Source organism: Littorina saxatilis, linkage group LG3 (assembly GCF_037325665.1).
Source record: "Littorina saxatilis isolate snail1 linkage group LG3, US_GU_Lsax_2.0, whole genome shotgun sequence".
Lineage (NCBI taxonomy): Eukaryota > Metazoa > Mollusca > Gastropoda > Littorinimorpha > Littorinidae > Littorina > Littorina saxatilis.
Genome location: NC_090247.1, coordinates 34,895,764 through 34,920,715, shown reverse-complemented (window position 1 = coordinate 34,920,715; position 24,952 = coordinate 34,895,764). Strand labels below are relative to the sequence as shown.

The 24,952-nt window shown below is 39.5% G+C and overlaps 1 protein-coding gene and 1 long non-coding RNA gene across 3 annotated transcripts in view; one reads left to right on the top strand and one right to left on the bottom strand.

Moving 5' to 3' along the window:
- LOC138962240 (uncharacterized) overlaps window positions 1-24,952 on the top strand; it is a 179,686-nt gene that overhangs the window by 22,302 nt on the left and 132,432 nt on the right. The gene's annotated exons all lie outside the window — the stretch shown is intronic.
- On the bottom strand, window positions 645-23,997 carry LOC138962218 (serine-rich adhesin for platelets-like). The gene is made up of 7 exons (XM_070333947.1): window positions 23,941-23,997; window positions 18,559-18,793; window positions 16,982-17,065; window positions 11,529-15,016; window positions 10,920-11,104; window positions 10,314-10,350; window positions 645-9,863 (listed from the first exon to the last, which is right to left on the bottom strand). The coding sequence occupies exons 4-7, from the start codon at window positions 14,035-14,037 to the stop codon at window positions 9,028-9,030; spliced, it is 3,567 nt and encodes a 1,188-aa protein (XP_070190048.1). The 5' UTR covers window positions 14,038-15,016; window positions 16,982-17,065; window positions 18,559-18,793; window positions 23,941-23,997; the 3' UTR covers window positions 645-9,027.

The following is a 24,952-nucleotide window of genomic DNA, read 5'->3' as shown; positions in this document are numbered from 1 at the left end:
AATGTTGTCAAAAAGGCAGTCTAACGTTAAACTTCCAATAATACACTTTCGTCAGTGAATCTCAGCAACTGCCTGAGCGACAAACGAGAATGTACTCGTCGGCTTCTATACGTCCAGTCGCATATGAACACATACACACACGCTTTTTCTTTATTTGGTGTTTAACGTCGTTTTCAACCGTTCAAGGTTATATCGCGACGGGGAAAGGGGGGGGGGGGGGGGGGGGGGATGGGATAGAGCCACTTGTTAATTGTTTCTTGTTCACAAAAGCACTAATCTAAAATTTGCTCCAGGGGCTTGCAACGTAGTACAATATATGACCTTACTGGGATAATGCAAGTTTCCAGTACAAAGGACTTAACATTTCTTACATACTGCTTGACTAAAATCTGTACAAACATCGACTATATTCTATACAAGAAACACTTAACAAGGGTAAAAGGAGAAACAGAATCCGTTAGTCGCCTCTTACGACATGCTGGGGAGCATCGGGTAAATTCTTCCCCCTAACCCGCGGGGGGTACACACACGCTCAAGCACAGAGATATTAAACACACACACACACATCGAGAGTCACCCCCTTCATGCCTCTCGCTCAACACTCGATCTCTCATCAAGAGATATGGATTAAGAGAGAGAGATGATGATGATGATGATGGAACTTTATTTTTCAAGGATAGAGGTTTAAGGCGACGCCTTTTCTTACAACCGGTCCTTACTTCTAATACAAATGTCTAATAAATGATAAACAAGTAAACCAACATGACAAATAAACAAAGTAAACGAACGAATCAGCAAACAATCGACAAGTAAGCAAACAAGCAAATAAACATAAACAACAACATGACAAAGTAAGCAACATACAAATCGAAAGCGCAACATGCAACATGTTAATTGAGGTTACACATGTAAAGTGATCGACGGTGAAATTCACACGATACCAACGTTTACACTAATGCTAATAATGATTATACGGTGTAAATGATGATGATGAAGATGTTGTTGATGATGATGATGATGATGATAATGATAATGTTGATGATGATGATGATGATAAATCGCAACATAAATTCCACATAATACATATAATAAAGAACATATTTGTGTATTTCATAAAGCTTTGCCAATTGTTGACAGCTACGTGCACGTGTTAAGACTAGTATAGCCATCTAGGTAGACATAAAATGATAATGCAGAGCTTGTTTAAAACTCTTTAGTGAGGTTAATGATCTTATTACAGACGGAATGGAGTTCCACACCATAGCGCCAGAGAAGGCTTGACTAGTTTTGAACAAATCAATCCTGGGTATTGGTGGTAGAAAGAGAGAGAGAGAGAGAGAGAGAGAGAGAGAGAGAGAGAGAGAGAGAGAGAGAGAGAGAGAGAGAGAGAGAGAGAGAGAGAGAGAGAGAGAGACGGACAGAAAGAGTCCGAGTCAGAATGTTTTATTCACGAAAACACATGTTTATAGTGAAAGGGTGTTGGGGGGTGGGGATGTCGAAGTACAAAGCTTTCTATATTCCGAAGCATGCACGATCGCGTAAAGTTCTCGCTACTGGAAGTCCGATAGAGAGTCCACTGCCTTTGTCAGAGTCAGGGATACCTTGACTCACACTGCACACCAATACCATGCATCATAACATCATGATTTGATCAGTCCTTCAGTCTGTTGTTTTCTTCCGTGTAGTGACAGATATTGTAAGTCAATAAAACGTGCGTGACGGCCCTTTTCTATGGCATTCCGTTTGTCAAATAATTATTTGGATACTTTTTCATGTTTTTTCACCAGTTTTAGCTAAATAATCATTATTTAGAAGCTCATGTGCTAAATAAGTAATTGTTTATAAACAATGTAAAACAATTCTAAATAATTTTTTGTTTACGTAAACAATTCATTATTTACCTAAACAATTCATTGTTTACGTAAATAATTCATTGTTTACGTAAATAATGATTTATTTACGTAAACAATATATTATTTAGACTTATATCGCAGTTCAATGTTTAAAAAAACAACTCGTGTAAATCTGGTACGACATAGCAAGCCATGGAGTATTCTCTATTTATATAATAGATAATGCATTATATAATAAATAATGCATTACATAATAAATAATGCATTATATAATAAATAATGAATTATATAATATATAACACATTATTTAATAAATAATCAATTGTTTAATACAAAATATTGAAATAAAATCTTTAATCAGTAAATAACAGAATTCAGTATACAGTGAGAAAAAAAATCGCTTTTTTACATTTGTGTAAATAATTCATTATTTAATTAAATAATGCATTATTTAGATCACACACAAAAAACTTCATTTCTTTACAAACGGATTGCCATATGTAACAACATAAAACATTACGCATACACAATAAAAATGGTTTCAGTTAACATGATTGCAAATCAAGTTCCTGGTGCTAACCATCTATATAAAGAGAGACGAAAACACACAATAAAGTCAACTCATAATTCATATAAAAAACCTCATAAATTACTAAAATAAACTCTCTCTCTCTCTCTCTCTCTTTTTTTTTGGGGGGGGGGGGAATGAGGGTTCAACTCCCAGTTAAAACAAAACAGGATACACAGACAAGAGGAAATATTTTGAATACACCAGCTGAAACTACAGACCAGGTAAGACGTGGAACCCCAATCTCATAATAGTTTAAAATACCCATATAGATACAAGCGTCCACATAAGCACGCGCGCGGAAAAACACACAAAAACAGAGCAAAAAACTACAGCAAAACAGTTAAAAAAACAACAGTGAAGCAAACAAGCAATCGAACGCCCACAACACAAACATAAAGCGAAAAACAAAGAATGAAAGAAGGATAGAAACAAAAAACAAAAGGAAAAGAGAAAGAAACATACAGAAAGACACTAAAGAGGCACCCACATGGTGTACTCCTGAACTTCGGGGTTTTACTTCTACTAGGTGACTACATTCACCCAACTACTACATCAAGAGTCAACAACCAAATTTATCCACATCCTTCCACCCCATCACACATATAAACTGGTATTCTTTGGAAGAAACTATTCGTAACATCTTGACAAGGGCACTAACATATCACCACGTTCACGTACTTGCTGAAACAAAAACGATACAATGGAAGAAGTAATTAAACCACATCAATTTTGGGCACAAAAGACTGCTGTCATCGGAGGACCAAGGTAAGCCCCATCCGAAACAGCATTATAGCTAGAAATTATCATTAAAATACTGTTTCTCCGAGTTTTTAACATAGTTTGTAGAGTGAAGACTCAGAGCCGAGGAAAAAACACCTTTATGTGACATCATAACAACCTGCAACAAGAAAATACAAGTCGCGTAAGGCGAAAATACAACATTTAGTCAAGTAGCTGTCGAACTCACAGAATGAAACTGAACGCAATGCAACGCAGCAAGACCGTATACTCGTAGCATCGTCAGTCCACCGCTCATGGCAAAGGCAGTGAAATTGACAAGAAGAGCGGGGTAGTAGTTGCGCTGAGAAGGATAGCACGCTTTTCTGTACCTCTCTTCGTTTTAACTTTCTGAGCGTGTTTTCAATCCAAACATATCATATCTATATGTTTTTGGAATCAGGAACCGACAAGGAATAAGATGAAAGTGTTTTTAAATTGATTTCGAAAATGTAATTTTGATGATAATTTTTATATATTTAATTTTCAGAGCTTGTTTTTAATTCAAATATAACATACTTATATGTTTTTGGAATCAGCAAATGATGGAGAATAAGATGAACGTAAATTTGGATAGTTTTATAAAAAAAATGTTTTTTTTACAATTTTCAGATTTTTAATGACCAAAGTCATTAATTAAATTTTAAGCCACCAAGCTGAAATGCAATACCGAAGTCCGGGCTTCGTCGAACATTACTTGACCAAAATTTCAACCAATTTGGTTAAAAAATGAGGGCGTGACAGTGCCGCCTCAACTTTCACGAAAAGCCGGATATGACGTCATCAAAGACATTTATCAAAAAAATGAAAAACACGTTCGGGGATATCATACCCAGGAACTCTCATGTCAAATTTCATAAAGATCGGTCCAGTAGTTTGGTCTGAATCGCTCTACACGCACACACGCACACACGCACACACATACACCACACACACACACACACACACACACACACACACACACACACACACACACACACACCACGACCCTCGTCTCGATTCCCCCCTCTATGTTAAAACATTTAGTCATAACTTGGCTAAATGTAAAAACCACAATGTTCATCAATCTTACGCGTTTGTGTAAAAAGCATAACAATCGATCATCGACTTTCAGACCGGTGTCACGATTTCATCTTTCGCCTGTGTACATATTTCCCCCTCGACATATACTCAAGACTGAAATGTTGTTTCCTGGTAAAATTAAGAAGTGAAATTATTTATGGACGAAAAGCATGTCAGTTTCTTGCATGTGAAGAAAATTGGTGGTAAATTTTAATAGATTTCACCCCCAAAATCGAATTCTTCGAAAACGTGTACTGAGTGGTTACGTCCCTTGAGTAAGAAGGAAAACATTTTAGGATGAATCAAATTTCTAAGTTAAATAAAACAAATTGGTTGGACAAATTTGGCCCCATGAATGTTAGGTACACAAGGTCGCTCATCAGTACTATCGAAGGGTGTTTTTTTGGGGGTCGGCCCGCTATTGCGCGGGCCGCTATTGCGCGGGGCCGCTATTGCGCGAATCTTTAGGGTTAGGGTTAGGGTTAGGGTTAGATTCGCGCAATAGCGGCCCCGCGCAATAGCGGACCCGCGCAATAGCGGCCCAGCCCCGTTTTTTTTATTCAGTGTAGAGTTTATACTAGATCAACGAGGCCGAGAAGCGAAATATCAACACGGCGAAAGATGAAAACGTCACACCGGCACGAAGTTAGAACTGAAGTCAATCATACTAAGTAATTGTGTTCTGGGTGACACGGGTAGACTTGACAAAAACACTTGTGTAACCCCAATGAAATACATAAGTATGCAGACATTGTGGTTAAAAATGATATGTTACAAAGAAAAAAAAAGAACATTTTATTCCGTCCCGACAATTACAGCGTCATTAGATTCATATTTTCTTTACATCAATTGATTTTAATAGTGTTTTTACAATGACACAGGAAAAAAAACCGCATAACAAAACACACACAGGTCTGCATTATAATGGTGGCGAAAAATCAAAATAATAATATAAACTCACCGTCTTATTTTATCATCATCAATATTTTACTGCTACGGAGATGAAATTCGAGAATAGAAAGTGGCCCATAATAGTTTGGAAAAAACGAGTGAGTTATCTTCTTCGATTGAATGTTGCGTATTTGATACACTCGACCAAACAAGAACACAAACTAACACATTTGACTTGCACATTGATTCGGAACGATTGAATGTTGCGTATTTGATACACTCGACCAAACAAGAACACAAACTAACACATTTGACTTGCACATTGATTCGGAACTGTCAATGTGATACAACTCACTTCTCAGACGTGGATGAGAGTAGAATTTGAAGGCAACCACATCAATAATACTTACACTTTTTAAAAGCACGACGATGATATCCTGCTGCTCCCTATTCCATCTCTTGTGAGGAGGGGTCATGAAAAAAAATCTACCCAGGTAGCACAAGCGGACTTTTTCTGCTTATCTAAAAATAATAATCTTCTATTTTTATTTTTTTTCAAACAGATGCAGTTGTGTCAAAACGCTCATCGTCATTACACCCTATTCATATCTTCTTGCATAAATACCACGGGATACAAAGCCAGGATCATTACATTATCATCATATCAAAACAAGTGTACAGAGATGTGTACCGTAAACGATCTGAACAGGAACGCCAGAAACCAAACAAGTTGAGGAATGAAGAGCTAGCTTACTATCAAAACAGTGAAAGTCATCAGTCATATGCAGCAATCACCACTGCAAATTACAGCAATACGGAATTATTCAATACAACAATATGTCATATGCATAAAATGACAAGGCTGTCAGTTTGTGTCGGTTTTAAGTAATAACAGAATACAAACTGCAGTTATAGGCTCAGAAAATGAGTGTCAACAATCACTTCATATTGTTTTCATAGGTACTCTGGGAAGCTACGTGCAAATTAAGAGTTGTGAAGTGACAAGCTTTTTTTCCATTTGGAGACTATGCATATTATCACTTATCAATGCACAACGTACAAAACAAACAACAACGCCAGTTCAGCAAGAGGTTATAAACAAATATAATTACAATTGAACATTAGTCATATGGATTAATCACGCCTGCAAATGACAGTAAAACCAGTCATTCCATTAAATAAGCTATTGTAGGAAGCGGTTTCAAGGTATCAGGTATACACATACTATCAAAGCGGAATAACAAGCATTGAGATATAAACAAGCGACTTTCGTCCCCACAAGAAATGAACAGAGGCTGACAATACTTGTTATTCTCTCAGGTGGCATAAGATTGATTCCACATCATTCTCACTCATACACGTAGAGCGATTTCTATATACTGCATCTAAGCTATGATGCATTTTTTAACCTCTAATGTAATTGGACCTGGAATTATTCTTTTTTGCGACAACAGTAAAAACAGTTGCATGAATGATTAAGATGCAATCGTTAAAATGAACATTAAGGAACGATGGTGTAGAAAAGACAAGCGATTTGAAAACACAGGGTGTTGGCGAAAGGACAAACAAGTCGCGTAAGGCGAAATTACTACATTTAGTCAAGCTGTGGAACTCACAGAGTGAAACTGAACGTAGTCCGCCGCTAGTGCAAAAGGCAGTGAAAGTGACGAGCCTGTTTGGCGCGACAGCGGTTGCGCTGTGCTTCATAGCACGCTTTACTGTACTTCTCTTCGTTTTAACTTTCTGAGCGTGTTTTTAATCGAAACATATCATATCTATATGTTTTTGGAATCAGGAACCGACAAGGAATAAGATGAAATAGTTTTTAAAACGATTTCGGAAATGTAATTTTGATGATGATTTTTATATTTTTAATTTTCAGAGCTTGTTTTTAATCCAAATATAACATATGTATATGTTTTTGGAATCAGAAAATGACGAAGAATAAGATGAAATTGTTTTTGGATCGTTTAATAAAAAAATAATTTTAATTAAAAGTTTCCGATTTTTAATGACCAAACTCACTTATTAGTTTTTAAGCCACCAAGCTGAAATGCAATACCAAACCCCGGCCTTTGTCGAAGATTGCTTTGCCAAAATTTCAATCAATTTAATTGAAAAATGAGGGTGTGACAGTGCCGCCTCAACTTTTACAAAAAGCCGGATATGACGTCATCAAAGGTATTTATCAAAAAAATGAAAAATATTTCCGGGGATATCATACCCAGGAACTCTCATGTCAAATGTCATAAAGATCGGCCCAGTAGTTTAGTCTGAATCGCTTTACACACACACACAGACACACACACAGACACACAGACACACACACACACATACACCACGACCCTCGTCTCGATTCCCCCCTCTATGTTAAAACATTTAGTCAAAACGTGACTAAATGTAAAAAGCAGCTGTGTGACTTGTGGTGGTGCAGCCGGCTCCCATGATACCCGTTCGGCATTCGAGGAAAATACTTGCAAATACATCCTGACTACAAAAGGCTAGTAAGGCTCCTCGGACGTAAAGGGGCCGTAAGATTACATGCAGTAAACGGCAACACGACTACAAATCATCGTCTCCTTTGTATCTGAGTAAAGAACTGTTCTTCTGAAAAGTTTCGAATCGCTGCTATCAAACGTTTTTTTCAAGTCACAACGTAACGGCCGCAACGGCGCTTTCCGATTAGTTCTGCCCTGCGATTCAATCGCAGATAATAAAGAAGGCAGGCCTACTTATCGTCCAAAGCCACGACTGCATCGCTTGCAGCTCAATTGTATGCGAGTTCCATCATGTGACCGCGCACATTTGAGGAAGTTCCATCTTGTGGATGGATGGATGAATGGATGGATGGATGGATGGATGGTTTATTCATTAAGACCATAGCCCCATATGAAGGGGTGTGTGAAACGAAACGAAACATATTCACACGAATAATATACAGACATAACATCAAACGTTATGCATCAGCAGTAAAATATGAATACATAAAATATGCATTCTCTGATCTAACATCAAATTCAGTCTCCGAAATGATTTATACAAAAAGTGTTATACAATATCGTGAGCTCACAATATTACAGTTTTTGCAGATCAACGATTTTTGTTCAAATTGTATTCAGAATAACCAAGAGAAAAAGAAGTAAGTATCCAGAGAAGTCGCAATGTTTAGACCAAACCTGATACAGATTTCTTCAAGTAATTGTATAAGGAAGCTTCAATGCCAAAACGCATCTGTGTTCCATGTATTTGCCTAATACGTACACAAGAACCCGAAAGTTTCAAAATGAGACATTTAGGCCAAGCACGGAAAGTAGGAATGTCTTAGTGTAACCCTTTTGAATTTAATGCGACATTCTTCCCCCGACTCCTATGGGAGATTTCTTTACAGAGGAGAAGCATGTTTCTTGGACAACAACAACAACAACACAGTTCGATCAAGGGTTGTGACCAAGCAGAAATGTTGTTGTTGGAATGCTCAGCGCTAAGGGTAAAGGAATCAGACGCGGTCGCTCACGACGATGATGACAACACCATTAGATACTGGGCACACAAAAGTGCCTTTGTCAGTCAGGGACAGACTAACCAACGTATCAAGTTACATTGTCGTTTTGTGCACCGCTTTTGCAGAGTACATCACTTGGTCAATATCTGAGTCCTGCTGCCTGACATTGATACAGTTTGAATCTTTTCCAGCGAAAGGAGCTTTTTGTTGTCTTGAAAAACTGTAAACTGGTATGTGAATATATGATGAATTATTTCTTGTACATTCTACAGTTTTTTTTAAAGGCTACAAGTGTTGTTGCTGTTGTTGTTGCTAAAAAGATAGTCATGCTTAGCAACCGGCATTACCTACAACCTGTTTGTGTAGTGTTCTTACTCCATGTACACATGTGCAGTGCCTCTGATCCTATCGTTACACAGACAGCACATCCTGATGGTGGCAGCGCACATTTCACACGTGCACAGGTGTCCACAGGGCAGGAAGATGGTGTCCACAGGTCTGTTCCCGCACAGACGGCACGTGACGCGTCTTCGAAGCCGGTGATTGGTCTCCTGCAGCTGCTCAAAAGAGGTTGCGTCGCCATGGTTTCCAGCAACTCCAACATTGGGCACAGTGACATATTCCGTGGATATTGTGGACTGGAAGGTCGGTGACTGACCCCCGACGGCAACGGTCTGTTGGTTAGTCCGCGGCAGGCTGGCTGTGGATCTGTGTTTGTCTGGTTCTGCATCTGTCTGCAAAACTTCCACGCCGTTTTGAGCGTAAGTGCCAACGCTCGCTCCATCAGTATTGGCTGCAGCTTTGCTAGCCCCGCCTTTCTTGTTTCCTTTACCTTTCTTACCTGTACCCATGGCATCAGGACCATTTTCAGTAGAAGAAGTTGAAGCACCTTCAGAGGCATCCCTGGATCTTAAGGTGGCCTGATCCCTATTTCCTTCTGCGTTCATATCAGACCTACTGGCAGAGTTTTCCGACCCTTGTTCAGTGGTTGAGCACGATCCTGGACCTCTCGGTGCTTCTTTGCTCATGCCAACCGTTGTAGAGCTTCTGGCAGCAGTTGGTGGAACAGTAGTTCCGCTAGCTGCCGTGGTGTTGTCTGACGCGGCATTGCTATTAGCAGCGTATGCACTTGCGGTATTGGCGATGGATGTTGGTGAGGTCTGTTGCGAGCTACAGGATGTTGACGAATTGTCAATGCCATTTGTGACTGAAATTGCAAGAAGTAAAAAAAAATTTTGACTTGCCATTTAGCGTATGTCACGTTTGAAAGTCTTTCCCTCATTACCGTATTTAGTAACATCAAATGAACAAATGAACGACAAATGAACGACACATGCATTACCCATGTATGCGAGAAGGTGAATCCGTGAGCATCCTGACAGATTGCACAACACAACATTCTTTACAGTATTCGAACTTGTCCGATGTGTTACGCAATGTCTGAATTCAACCAGGCGGTTGCAGAGGTGAAATTTGTCCAGTACACCTGTACTCAAGCAAATCAAATAGTGATCTATCAAATAAGGAGTCACATTATAGACTATTTATATGATAACATTTACAGGATTTACTTTTCAGTTCACATATTCACAAGACATGCTGGAGGTATTATAGCAACGCCTAGCTGGAAATACAGCAACAACAGTGCAGAACATACCTGCAGCCGACTCAGATGACGTGATGCAACCCGTTTCCTGCATGACAAAAGAAGAAACAAATACTGAAAGAACCATTACATTTACCTCTACTGCTCAAAACCATTTGGTAAAAACGGAAAATGATTCATATTAAAAACACTGGATAATTTAAAAACAAAGAGACTGCCAACGTTATTCATTACAATCATTCATTCGCTCGGCTTCCTGGCGAGTGGGCGAACACTGATTCTATCAAGATAAGTTTTGTGTGTATATTTGTTTGTCTGTTCACTTAAAAGACCGTTGGGTCAAAATATCTGTGAATGTATTGTTTTGTCAATAACAAACGTTTCAACAACTTACCTTTCTTGTTTTTTGATACTGGATATTTTAACCATTGCATCTCTTTGTGCAAGTCAAAGCACCTTTTAGTGCTCCAAATGAGTATACATGCAAAGTGTTCTGTAGAATACATTGAATTATAAACAAGAGCAGTCACACGTGAGAGTAATAAAGTTAAAGCAAACATAAAACCAGTGAACGTTTGACTTTCTTCTACCAGCGAATAGTAAGTAACATAGCACTACAATGTAGCTTGTTTTGGTAAGTGCGTGTATGGAGCTTACACTGCTGATGGCATGTCCAAGAGCAACTTGGAGCAGTGCTCTGTATACAAAGTCTTCTCCCTTGATCGCCTTGACGTAATCACAGGAAAAGCGGAAGCGCACGTGTGTGACCCAGGGGTCATCGTTTTCTCGCCAGTTGCGCAGGGTGACACCACAGTAGAAGCATCGGACGCTGTCCCCAGTACCTAAACAATTACAATATTGCTGTGAATCCAGTCATTTAAAATGACAAAATAAACACTAGAGAAGAAAAAGGGAAGAATGTGTGTGGTGTACGGCATTGCACTGTTTTCACATGTGCAAAATGTTAGATACAAGTTATCTTTCTTAGTCTGCAGGAACCACTGACCTCTTTTTTTATTTAAATTGTTTGAACATTATTTCTGTTAAAAGAATCACAACTACCCTGGCAGTTTTAATCTAAAAATACGCCAAAATACTCAAATACCTTTTTCAAATTACTTATTGGTGTCTACGATCCGACCAACTGCCATCGATCAGTGGGAAACAAGCACAAACAAAACATGAATCTACTAACAAATGCCAATCTTGCAACATTATTCCGTCAGACTTTTACATAACGTAAACATGAGCTAAAAACATACTTACCCATATAGTAGAAGCCAGCTATCACCAGCAGTCTTCTATTCGGTAGTCCTCTTGTAGGCCAGTCTAGGAAGGTTGCCAGCCTGACACTGACCACAGCATTCTCTGGACTGGCCGCTCGCCTCATGTCCAGCAGGCCATCTCCTGGTACCTCTCCAGCACCGTCTTCGTTGTCCTCGTTTTGCCGTAACGCATTTGATGAGCCGCGTTGAAAGGGGTTTGCATCGGGAGCTTGAACGACTTGTTCTGAATAATTTACTAAAATTGTTGCTGGTACTGCTTGAGGGGATTGCAGGCTTATGGCTGATAGGTGGGCCTGTACTGAAGGGCTAAAATGATCTAGCATTGGGACATCTGAACATGTCCCTGTGTGAGCGGCTTCTGTGTTATGCACGCCCATCTGTTTTTTGTCTGATAGTCCAGCTGTGGTTGGGTTGGTTACAGACTTTCCATTCACAATTGGATAGCTCGAGTCTAATCTATCTGGTCGAGCTGTACCTGCACTTTGTGCGGCCAATTGGCGATGCCTTTGTAGCTGGTCGGCTCTTCCAGCTGGGGTTGGAAGGGCAAGGGACTTTCCATCCAGAGGTGATCCTGTTGAGGAAGACACGGCGTTTCTGGTAAGCATCGAAGCAAAAGAAGAAGAATTTCTGTTTTGAGATATATGAGTAGAGTTATTCCTTGATCGAGTTTGTTCTGTGCTTTTTGCAGCCGATTGGCGTCGTTGCGTTTTTCCTTCTTCAACTGAATCTCCATTTGCAAATGAACTATGCAAAGACGTGGTGTCGTTTTTTGCAGACGGTCTGACAGAAGAAAGCGATGCTCCATTTTGAAAGCAATCTGTCTGAAGTTGTGGCTCTCCATTTATTACTGAGATGTCGTTTGTTGTGAACAAATTATTTCTATATTCTGCTGCAACAGAGTTCTCCTGTGGAGGCTGTCGACTGCCCGCCAGTGAAAGATGATTCTCATTCATCCTTGTCATGTCACTTTCTGTGTTAAAACTGTCGTCTACATGATCACCCTGAAAGCGTTGTCTAGCTGTTTCAGACCAAGATCTTTGTGCCATTGATCCTCTTGTGTCAGTAGATTCTCCATCTGTGGTCATTGTGTGAGCCCCGTCAGCTGAGCTTGACTGACTGTGCGCTGGTTGTCCATTTACAGTGGATGGCGTGTTTTGTTGGAGAATTACCTTGTTAGCATGATCGCAACCTTGCGACAGATGAAAATGAACTAGATGCACATTCTCTTTTTCTCTCCACTCTCTTTTTTGGAGACCACAACTGAAACAAACAATTTCATCTGATTCTTCTTCATAATAAAACCCACTGTTTGCAAGGCGAATCGTAGAAACCGCCAAAGTTGGTGCAGTTGAAAAAGTTGCCAACCTCGACATTTCTGAATGCATGTTTATGCTGACAGGAAGGCCGTACACAGGTCTCACGCAGAGTTGAGATGACTCAGATGAAGGTATTAATCTGCTTTTGGAGTAATCATCAATCACAGATTCGGCAAATCTGATCGAGGAAGTTTGCTTCTCTGTTAGTTGTAAATCTACAACAGGTGACTTCGCGTTATCCGATACGCACATGTCTTCAGATTTAAGCATTCCTTTGGGCCAGGTCTCTGAGTGTGATTTTTCGACAAATCCTGCAAAACGTATTTGTTTAGGCGATTGCCGAGATACAAACTCTTGAAGGTTTGAACTGTTTTTCAGTAACATCACATGCACATCATTACAAATGTGATTATCTTTATTTTCTAAGCAAGTTGGGGTATCAGACATATGTTGATTTTGAGTTCCATGAGTGATATTTACAGTATCTTGTTCAGTTCTGCTAAGATCCACAGTTGTTGTCTCCGTAAGATTTGTTGATTTTCTGAACATGTTTGAAGATGTTTCCAAGGCGTCATTCTCCCCAATAAAGGTAGCAGCATCTTTATTATCTATACCGTTCTGTGACATTTGCACATCTCTGTCAGGATCTATAACTTTTGAGAGTGTGAATCTCTCAGAATCAGGCGTTGGTTGATATGGTTCAGCGTCACACTGGAGATCAGTCTCTTTTTGTGCTGGTCTTGTGTCTTGTCCAGGTTTAGTCAACGGGATAGTTTCAGTTTCTTGTGCATCTTCCATACCAACTGCGTGAAGGGCAATGTCCATGGAACTACGTTTTTCTTCCGACTCTCTTTTCAAGTTAGTTTCCCCAAAATGTTTTTTTGTTGCTTTAACCCACATTTCAAATTTCTCTGTGAAACTCAGTTGTTTGAAACGGTCGTCTTTTATTCTGAATGCTTCGTCTGCCGATTCCTCTTCGTAGCTGAAGCCACTGCATTGACTTATCACGTCCACATTGTCGTTGTCATCTTGTAGTTTGTGTTTGATAAAGGAGTTATTATCCTGCAAGGCACTAATAACTTCCTTTTGGGCGTAACGCCCCATACCACCTGTTATAACAACAAAGTCATCTGAGTGTCTTTTCGCCATGTTGCACATTTGTGGTGTGTTCATAGTGAGTGAGGAAAACGATACGGCACAACTCCAGAAATAGATGTTACGGAACCTGGAGAATGTTTCATAATTTTTGGCCTCTAATGTCTTTTTTATTTTATTTTGCTGAATTTGGAAAGCTTTTCACAGATATCTTCTGTGAATCGAAAAGGCAACTTATTTAAGAGTCACCAACGTTCCGAAATTCTTGCATTATGATCGTACTCGTTTCAATATTATTTAAGAAAAAAACAAAACAAAAAAACTTGATCTCATGCTGTGAGTTTATGGCAGCAGTTAATAAGTATCAGGTTCAACGATCTTTGCGCTCCATGCTGTCTGCAGATATTTAGTTGAAGTAGCAGCACATAAATTTGTTGTATGAGAAATGACTTCACCGTTTACTATTCGGGTGCTAAACAATCCAGGTGGACGAGTGACTGTGCAGTGACTGTTCACAAATATTGATAGAGTACGAAACGTATTCAAATCACCTTTGTAATTTTCTAGCAGCCATACAAATGACGAGTACATGCAGAACAGACACTTCAATACGTTGAAGCACATTAAGACTGTGAGGCTTTTACGCTAGTTTCCGGACGAATGTCACTTGGACCTGCAAAAGGCTTCAAGTCCCTTTTGTCAACACATCAAAGATCAGAGTGGGTTGCTTCATTGTTTGATGGATGGAGACACCTGTCATACTAGCTACAAGAAAAATCTGTGTTAACCACAGTTAGTCATTTTCAGTATTGTCACAGACAATGTGGTGGCAAAAATCTTATTCAATGTGTAAGGTAAACAGTGATGCAAAGACAAATGCGTGTTCTACATTTTGACTGTCAAGTGAGGAGCAAGAAAGCTCTTGCCACAGCATACAGATAGCAGAAAAAAGGCTTGGTGGTTTGGGTACAGCTTAGTGATGAGAGAAAGGTAAGTCCAACACAGGGATAGAGATCCTGACGGTGATGGCGTAGAGTTCCGAACTCGCGGAAAGGCTCTGCTGAAACAAACCCGAGACAAATGTGTTAGCAATGAAAGCAGATTACTCATTTGTTTCTCAGATCCTAAAATATTGCTCTGCCACGTTTGATTACGATTCTCACGTATATACTTTTGAGGCAACCCTGTTACAATATTTGTTTTGAGTGTTCATTCCTAACCAGAACAATGGTGACTGCGCGCGAGAGCGAGAAGTAAAACAATTACTTTACTCACGTGTTTAACGAAGACGATACGAATAAGAAAAGTACGAAGTTTCGACCACTGGGGTTTTCCTCAGGCACACAATTCAGAAAAAAAGAAGAAGACAGACGACAGAAAAGAAAGAAGAATTACAGATTAACAATTCACACTTTACGAACCGCAAACCAAAATAAAACGGAGAGAGGAGCGGGCTAGTCTTGTCCATTTGTTTTGGTTTGTGCCTGAGGAAGACACATAAGGTCGAAACGCCGTACTTTGTTATTGGTATCGTCTTCGTTAAACACGTGAGTACAGTATACTTTTTATTTGTTTATTTCAAAAAACAGTGTGGATCTAAGGACAATGTGGTGACGCGTTGCGCCCTTATACGACACAGAAAGATGTTCCGCCTGATTTTGTGCACAGAAGTCGAAAGCAGTGTGTAGGTAAGCTTGCTAAAATTTCATCACAGAAAAAATCGGAAACGTACTAAAAACAGATTATTTCTGTTTTGGTTGTGAATGTATCTGCACTAAGCAGTGTTTTTGTTTGAATTTTAGGCCTGTTGTTTGAGCACAGTCAAGAAAACTTCATTTTAGTGAAAACGTGACTACGTTGGAGAGAAAAATGGTAAAAACACTAAAGATCCATTTGATCAATATCCACAAACATGGACTTTAAGACTGTTTAACTTGATGGGAAAAGGGCATAATGACTAGATGTATCGTGGAGAAGTACGATATATAAAAAAAAGGGTACCCATGCCCTCAGTGTTACGCGCCTCAGACCTGTTCATATTTTAACTGTTACATGCCCCAGTCGTCCGGCCCTATTACGGGCCCCAGACATTTAACATTTTCTTCAACCTCCATGTTCTGTCTGTCCACTTACAAGACCGCTGGGTCGAAGTACAGTGATTGCAACGTTTTGTTTTGTCATTAAATGTTCAATAAAATACCATTCTTGAATTATATACACAGACACAGACACACACACACGAGAGAGAGAGAGAGAGAGAGAGAGAGAGAGAGAGAGAGAGAGAGAGAGAGAGAGAGAGAGAGAGAGAGAGAGAGAGAGAGAGAGAGAGAGAGGGAGAGAGAGAGAGATTTCACCAACATTCATTATTACAGATATTTTTGATTTTCTTGCCGACAAAACAAGATCTATATCGGTTAAAATCATACTACTAAGTGACAGATACATTTAGTAGTTCAGGCGTATAATTTGGTGTTTGCCTGAGATCATGTAATCTAAGTCAGCATACCCACACGCCACATCAATCTTCTGGGTAAAAAATCGGGCGTTAACAACCGTCTGGGTACATATATCGGACGTAACGCGTCTACACCATGACACTTGTTATTTTCTCTCTTCGTGGTACCTTTATCACAGAAGTGCCATTTGCTATTGAATCTCGTGCCTAGAATAATGAGGAGCTGACGTTATGTGAATTATATAATTTGCAAAAATATCTTATGTTGGATGCTTACTTTTAACATTTAACACACTAATGATGGTATCAAAATAAAGCTCAAGTCCGTCAAACCATAACCACGACAATTTGGTGTCAATGACCTTTTGAGTCTCGCTTCATCAAAGTAGAGACAAAAGAAAACAAATCTGAAGACTGGATTTTTGGAATAGCCAGAGGCCCATACAGTAACTTAATTGCCTCGTCAATAATCAAATTTGAACTTGCTGAAGCTTTTCAAAACATTTTGTTGGAGAGATCGAGCCATTCTCCTTATAACGAACAGTACAAGGTCTCTTTTTGACTCACCTTAGCAGTCAGGAGAGTCTTCGTCTTCCACAAAGGGTAGAAAAGTCTCGGTTGTCTTCACTGACAGTTCAAAGAGAAGATTACCTGAAAGTCACGATATTTTCCGTTTTCAAATAGTTTGTGTGTCTTATGGATCAATGTTCTTGGTTTGGGTACCGTCGTCTTCATAATTTTTCAAGACGAAGTAGATTAAAAAGGGTCACCTATGCAGAAAATATAGGACACAGGAAAACTTATAATTATTTGAAAGGTCACCTATGTAGAAAATATAGGACAGAAGAAAACTGTAGTCCACAAATTATGGAGAATATTGCGTCTGATTTCAAACAAGTTATAAATGTTCATAGCTTAAAACAGTCACGGCAAATCATATATCAATGTCAAGGTCATCAAGTACTCTATCTGAGAGCGGCCATGTTCGATTTGTGAATGATCTCCCTTTGGCCGTGCCAGACGACAGTTATTGCCCCTGTTTGCAAAATACGGGTGTACTGAAACAAATTTGTATTTTTAGACAACTACGAATGGAGCACTTATAAATTAAAAAAGCACAGTTGCAGCTACAGACATCTTCCTCCGTCGGGAAGCATACTTTTTGTGCCGATTTTGTGAAAACACGAGCACATGATACAAAATAAGAGCAGGGCGGCCAAGATTTGTTACAAAAATGACAATGGGTGACTGTATCATGCGTTGCGCCTTGAAAACCCCCCGGGGAATTGAGACCATATTTTATAGTATGAGTACTTTTAGCAACTGTAGAAGTATGCAAGATAATAATCTCTATTAAAATAAACAGGTCAAAGCGGAAGAAAACCCCACTATTGTGTCAAATTCACCGAGTGAGATTAGAAATGCCTTTTTTTCTCGTCCACTGACTGTAATCTTCGGAATCTGTTATTATGCAATAATATGGTTTTAAAAGAAAGTTCCCGAGAATATGTCCGTGTGGTTGTCAATTTTACCAACACATAAACTGCCTGGTCGTGTTTAAGACGAAATACCGTTCATAAGTAGGGGTGTCACCATTAAGAAGCAAATTGCATCATCATCCCTGGCAACATGTTATCATAAAATATTTTCTGTAAGTTTTGATACATCGGCCTTTCCCATTGTGTACACTGTGTATGAAATTCCCTGTAGCGCAATAAGCCAATATAGATCTGAACACCAAACTGTCAGCACATTTCTCAGGAAAAGCCCAGTTTATTAAAGGTTTTAATGCAATTACATGAGCAAAATACATTCTCTGCAATGTTTGGTTTGTACCCCATCACTGGAATCAACATAACATATTCATCAATCGAAAAATATAACGCGGAAATGTCTTTACTGCAGCTGGTGTGACACGGAATTTCGCACAAATGTTTGGAGCCCCGATGCCTCTTGCGATCACCATCAAACTGAGGATAGGAAACCGAGATACAGTGATGTTATTTTATTGTGTAAGTAGACAAAATAGTCTTCTTTCATTACATACCAGAAGTATTAGACCACCTGTACATGGGTGTACTACAAAGATGAGCACATACCTATAGTCACGAGTTTGCTGGGTTGGATAAAACGTGTTTTTATACCTCAAAGCGATGTTGTAGACGAGCAGTCGACCAGTAATGACGCTTGCAGCTTTGCAAATGGTTGGCAGATTTGACTAAACAGCGTTGAAGGACGTGCATACAAGTAAAGGATCTGCACATGTTTGCTGTGTTCACAGCTGAGGGCAGTGTTGGGAGGAAAAGCACGTTTGGTCAGCTACTTTAGATCAGGCAAAGACGTCTCCTCGGCGATGGCGTAGAGCTAATTGGGGCTTCACTGTAATTGACAAATGACAAAAATAATCCTGTTAGGAAGGAAAGCTTTTTACGCATGGTTTTTTTTTTGTGAACATGACAAAGTGAAACCGTTTTTTTCTGCAGTCTAAAATACATGTGACAAATTAAATGTCAGCAAGCATTGAAGGCATTTTGTTAATTGTTTGGCTTGCGGACATGACAAAACGGAACCTTTTCCTGCGCTAGCTGTAAGTGCCATAAATGACAATGAACAAGAAAACTGCTGGTAATGAAAGCTGTTACTCATTGGTATTTTTTCGTGTGTTTCCGGACATAACACATAAAACGTTTTTGCCATACACATGGCATAAATAATAAATCGTAAGATGAACTCAGTTAGTATTTGAAGTTTAAAAAACAACAACTTATGGTTAATTTTGAAGACATTACAAAACGACAGTTTTCCTTCATCATCTGTAAATTACATAAATGACAAATCAAAAAGTCAACTGTGCTTGCAATTGTAGCTTTTTATTAATTGTTTATTTGGCGGACACTACAAAATCAAACCTTTTTTTCTGACAACGAATTTTCCCCATACAGTTTTAATAATAACTATGAAGTGATGTTAGGTTACAGAAGAGGAAAACACGTACACTCTAAACGTCACAACACTCCATACGGAAATATAAAGGACAGCAAAGATATGTTTCTCTCTCTCTCTCTCTCTCTCTCTCTCTCTCTCTCTCTCTCTCTCTCTCTCTCTCTCTCTCTCTCTCTCTCTCTCTCTCTCTCTCTCTAACGCAAATTATAGCTGTTTGAAATTAGTCACTGTAAACTTTTCTTATATAAATTTACACATCCCTTGCACATTGTCTTAGCAACAGGGTCTTCCGAAACCGCACATTGTAGCTTAATCAGCTTACATGTCCATCTTGACACCTGAAATTGTCCACTTATTATTCATTATATGGCACACTTGCCACAATATTCTGATGAGAAAAACAATGTGTACTTTGCTTTCGTACCTAGGAAAGGTGTTAAACTCATCGTCTGACATATGATTACATGCACGAATTGTGATTTGCTACAGAACACTAAATAAAAATGATAACACCCAGAAAGTGAAAAAGAGCGGTGTTTAAACAGATTTTGAACCCATGATACATATTTTAAAAGAAATCATACTTGAGGGTAAAACACAAAGCATAAATACGAAATCCATTTCACATAGAAGAAAGAATGTGTCCCCTTTATCTGCATTTAAGTGTCCCACCTACATTCCAAACAGAAGTGAACACATTTTGAACACATTTCTGTAGCAAGTTTTTGAACACTTTGTGACAGTGAGTGTACATAGTTCTGCTGGCAAAAGTAGCACACATAGTGTCGACCTTGGTTCCCATAATCACACATAGTGTTCATTAGTGTTCATTTGGACACTTTGTGTTAATTATATGTGCCTTTTTCGATATAAACTGTGAACTTGTCACAAAAAACATATTCAAAATGTGTTTAATTCAGCTTAGAGCGCTTAATATCTTTGTTTAAAAATCAGAAGAAAAAATCAAACAATTTCAAGGTATTGTGATTTTACACCAGCTGTCGAGCAGCTGTCGCAGTTAGCAATGAAGTGCTTTAGAGGTATCACCGGGTCTTTTCCTTGCAATGCATGTACTGGTATATCTGTAATTGTGTGATGTACAGTACTAATTTAGACACACAACGCCGAAAATCGTAAGAAGCAACGGCTTTTGAATTATATCATGCAATTCATCTAGTAAAAGAAAGCGAAAAAGTCAATCATTTTCCCTCGCAGCACTTCAATGAAAGTCGACACATTGCCAACAATGAACTTCACCTCGTTTGTAAAAGTTGTGCCGAAACTTAATTTTCGTCGTTTTTGTATTTAATGCCTTACGTTTTTGTCAGGTTGATGTTGATGGTACGATCTGAGCGGCTGTCAAGTGACCCCTGTAGAAGCCTTCTTTGGTCCAAAAAGTGTGCTATAGGTAGCCAAATCGAGTGCCATTAATGGCATCGACATTATCGTATCCGAAAAATGCGACAGCTTGCTAAATTAAATGTCTTTAATGGCATGAAAGGTTTCAATGAAAGGACATGGGAATGAATGTTTTAGCTGTGGTACGAACAATGTCACGTACGTTTTTTCGTGTGGCTACATTTGTTGTTTCAAACACGTTCCCGGCGTTTCATTCCTTAATCTTAAAGCCCCATTTTGCCTCATAGAAGGTTTACAGAACGATGGAATCTTTTCACAAAATCTTCAATTCTAACATGATGCACCACCTTTAAATGACACATACAGATCATTTGAGTAGCTACTAAGTATACGTAAACCCCGATCTATATAGCGCGTATTCCGTGGGTACAGTTCTAAGCGCTTGTCGAAGAGTTGTCAACACAGGACTAACAAAGAAACTAACATCTACAGACGGACACAAACCTTATCACACACTAGCAAACCCTGATAAACATAGAACAAACAACTGTTTAACAACAATGTACACATCAATAGCTAGGTCCAAACAAAATAATATCAAACACAAAGAAAACACCTCTCACAGAGCACAGCACAAGAATGTCTTTTGGGGCACAACACATCACGTCGAACATGAAAGTCGCAGCCAGCTACGGGAAGAACTGAGTCTTCAACCTACTCTTGAACGCGTCAAGAGAGGGGCTCTGGCGAAGCTCAAGCGGCAGGGAGTTCCAGACGGAGGGGCCCGCGGAGGGAAATGCACGCTGACCAGCAGATGCGAGTTTCGAGCGAGGGATGTGAAGGCGGAGTGGGTCAGCAGCAGAACGAAGGGGACGGTCGGAGGGCTGGGTGTACAGGTTCAGGGAGGATTGAAGGTACTCGGGAGCAGAGTCGTTGAGACACTTGTAGACCAGAGTGGACCGTTTGTAGGAGATGCGGGTGTTGACAGGGAGCCAACAAATGAGAATTAAGCAGCATAACCTTTCAGTATACATGTACCAAGAATTCAAGTTTTTATCATCACGATCAAAGTTACCGGGTGATTCACCGAATACACATAAATCCCTCTTTGGAGGAGTAACCAAACATGATATCTTAGCCTCAAGCAGGAAATATCTCCTAGAATTTCAGATTTGATGTTAAGTGTCAACACACAAGGTCAATGTTGTTAAAAGAGCTGAATGGTTTTGAGTGCACTGCTGGTGTGTGTCATTTTCTAAGAAGACCCAAGCTATTGCAGTCAACGATTTTAGACTAGTGCAATATCAAAGCAGTATCAAGCTCGCTCTCCTTACAAAGATCTCAAGCAGGAAGTTTTTCACGATGACACTCGGTGGATCGTGTGATCATTTGCGGATCGGATGGCTTAAACTCATATTCCCAATTTCAGGATGAGGGTGATCGTCAAGATTGATTTTTTCGTTGAAGTGCTGGTGTCTTGCACACCTCCCATTTAACTTTATAATCTAATTATAATAATATACTTAGCAACATGTTGGCAATATGCTGATTAGGAAGAGACCGGCCACTTTAAAATAAAAAGTAAAATATGAAGTGTTATGTAAGATTCAGAATATAGTAGTAATTTATTTTTTAGTAATCAATCATTGTTGCGTATGATATTCTTCAATAACAGTTTATGATGTTTGAATCGCAGTCAAAAGACTATTTCATTAAAGTGTGTGTGTGTGTGTGTGTGTGTGTGTGTGTGTGTGTGTGTGTGTGTGTGTGTGTGTGTGTGTACCCATGTTTCCACAGGTTTGGTTGCCTAAATCACCATAAGGCAACCATCCACACGTGGATGGCAACCTAAACTCTGGATGGCAACCTAATTGTGTGGATGGTCGCTTCATTTAACACCGTTAAATTGACTTTTTTGACGGAAAGAATGTCATAACAATGTTCAAAATGACATTCTTTCCGTCCACACGTGTGGATGGTTGCCTTAAGGTTAAATTGACACCGTTAAATTGACTTTTTTGACGGAAAGAATGTCATAACAATGTTCAAAATGACATTCTTTCCGTCCACACGTGTGGATGGTTGCCTTATGGTTAAATTGACACCGTTAAATTGACTTTTTTGACGGAAAGAATGTCATAACAATGTTCAAAATCAAAATGACATTCTTTCCGTCCTCTATAGGCGACGAAATAGGTCAAATTTTGTGCATTTTTTAGTGCAAAATTCTTCGATGCCGGAGCGAGTACTGCACCCAGTGCTGTTGTAGTGCAAGTGCACTAGAAAGGCACTACACCCAGTGCCGCCTCTTAGGTAACCATCCACACTTTAGGTGTGTGTGTGTGTGTACCCATGTTTCCACAGGTTTGGTTGCCTAAATCACCATAAGGCAACCATCCACACGTGGATGGCAACCTAAACTCTGGATGGCAACCTAATTGTGTGGATGGTCGCTTCATTTAACACCGTTAAATTGACTTTTTTGACGGAAAGAATGTCATAACAATGTTCAAAATGACATTCTTTCCGTCCACACGTGTGGATGGTTGCCTTAAGGTTAAATTGACACCGTTAAATTGACTTTTTTGACGGAAAGAATGTCATAACAATGTTCAAAATGACATTCTTTCCGTCCTCTATAGGCGACGAAATAGGTCAAATTTTGTGCATTTTTTAGTGCAAAATTCTTCGATGCCGGAGCGAGTACTGCACCCAGTGCTGTTGTAGTGCAAGTGCACTAGAAAGGCACTACACCCAGTGCCGCCTCTTAGGTAACCATCCACACTTTAGGTGTGTGTGTTCCTATTCTTGCATATGTGTGTTCGTGTGTGTAAATTCACATTCAGGTAAGTGCAGCACTGATAATTCCTCTATGTTACGCTTGATATCACGGAACCAGTTTAGCACTCGGTCTCAATAAACATCAAACTGAGCCAGCCACCCACAGTTTAGGGTCACTAGTTCTGCCACCAAATGGGCTTAATAAGTTGAATAAAAAGCTACTTTTCTCGATTAGCTATGCCAGTGGGATTGGCATTGGCAATGGTAACAAACAAAACAAACGGAAATCGCACCCCACCCTTCTCCTTGTGAACATTTTCCCAAAAATGGCATGATGCTCCCTTTTTAAGAAAGAGACATTGAATTATGCAAAATAATGCAGCTGCTCCTCAAGACGCGAAACACAAAGCATTTCTGTTTCAAGGTTATGAAAAAGCACTCACCCCATTGCATGCGCATTCGTCGCCGAACTGCATTCGTAGTTGACATCAGCACTACATTTAGGAAACCGACACTCCGGATACTGTGCAACTCGACTGAGGTATTAAAGGAGCGCCACCGCCTTTCCCAACGTAAACCGAATAAGCGGGATTTAGCACAGTATCTTATACATATTAAGTATGATCATTTTAATTACTGAAGACCGGGTCAAACTTTCGCAACCATTGAGAAGCCCGTCAACCACGGGTATTATGAGTCAAACTAATGACTAATGACTCATCGCAAAACAAGGTGAAGGGTGCTGTTCTTATTCTTCCTTTCTGTATTTTTGCAGCGCGATATGTTCAGAACTCAGGTAGAACGGTTTGTGGAAATACATACGAAGGCGGAAAATGGCACAATTTATTTTTGTTTTTCCAATATCAAGTGAGCTGTCAAATTGTAGGCAAATGTAGAATTTGTAAATGTAGCTTCTTTTGTAGGCGGTCTGGCTGCATGTCGCAGTTGTAGAAAACGTTACTACCACAAAGGAATTCCAAAATAATGGTTCTACGACCTGCAATAGCACTAGCACGGCATTCTTGCATTCTGTTTGATTGACTGAAATCATTAGTTACTCAAAGGAAATCATTCGCTGAAAGCACACCCACGACCCATTTATCATTCTGGGGCGTAGCTTTGCATGACGCATAATCAGTGTCAAATTAAAAGACATGTTGGTACCCACAAACGCCTCGATAATAAAGTGATGGACGTAGATTAAAATGGAGATTTACCAAAGTATAAATCCAGATCTCTGCTTTGTCGATTTGTTTTCACCTGAAATTTCTTACAAACTGCCCCTCAGGTCTGTTGAAATATAGCATACAAGGCATTTTTGATAAAACCTAGAACAAAAAGAAACAAAACAGACGGTTAACCGACTCAGTCCGACGAGCAGACGAATTTTCCGATAATCGCTAGTTTCTTTGAAGTCGCCGCTACTCGGTTTGTGTCACTATCAGTCATTTAATT

What these genes read in the sequence shown, in the direction of transcription:
- LOC138962218 (XM_070333947.1), bottom strand. Translation starts at nt 14,037, where the DNA reads ATGAACACACCACAAATGTGCAACATGGCGAAAAGACACTCAGATGAC. An exon ending in TTGGACATGCCATCAGCAGT is followed by an intron (nt 10,351 to 10,919) that starts GTAAGCTCCATA and finishes TTTGTCATGCAG; the next exon opens with GAAACGGGTTGCATCACGTC. An exon ending in GTCATCTGAGTCGGCTGCAG is followed by an intron (nt 9,864 to 10,313) that starts GTATGTTCTGCA and finishes TTGCAATTTCAG; the next exon opens with TCACAAATGGCATTGACAAT.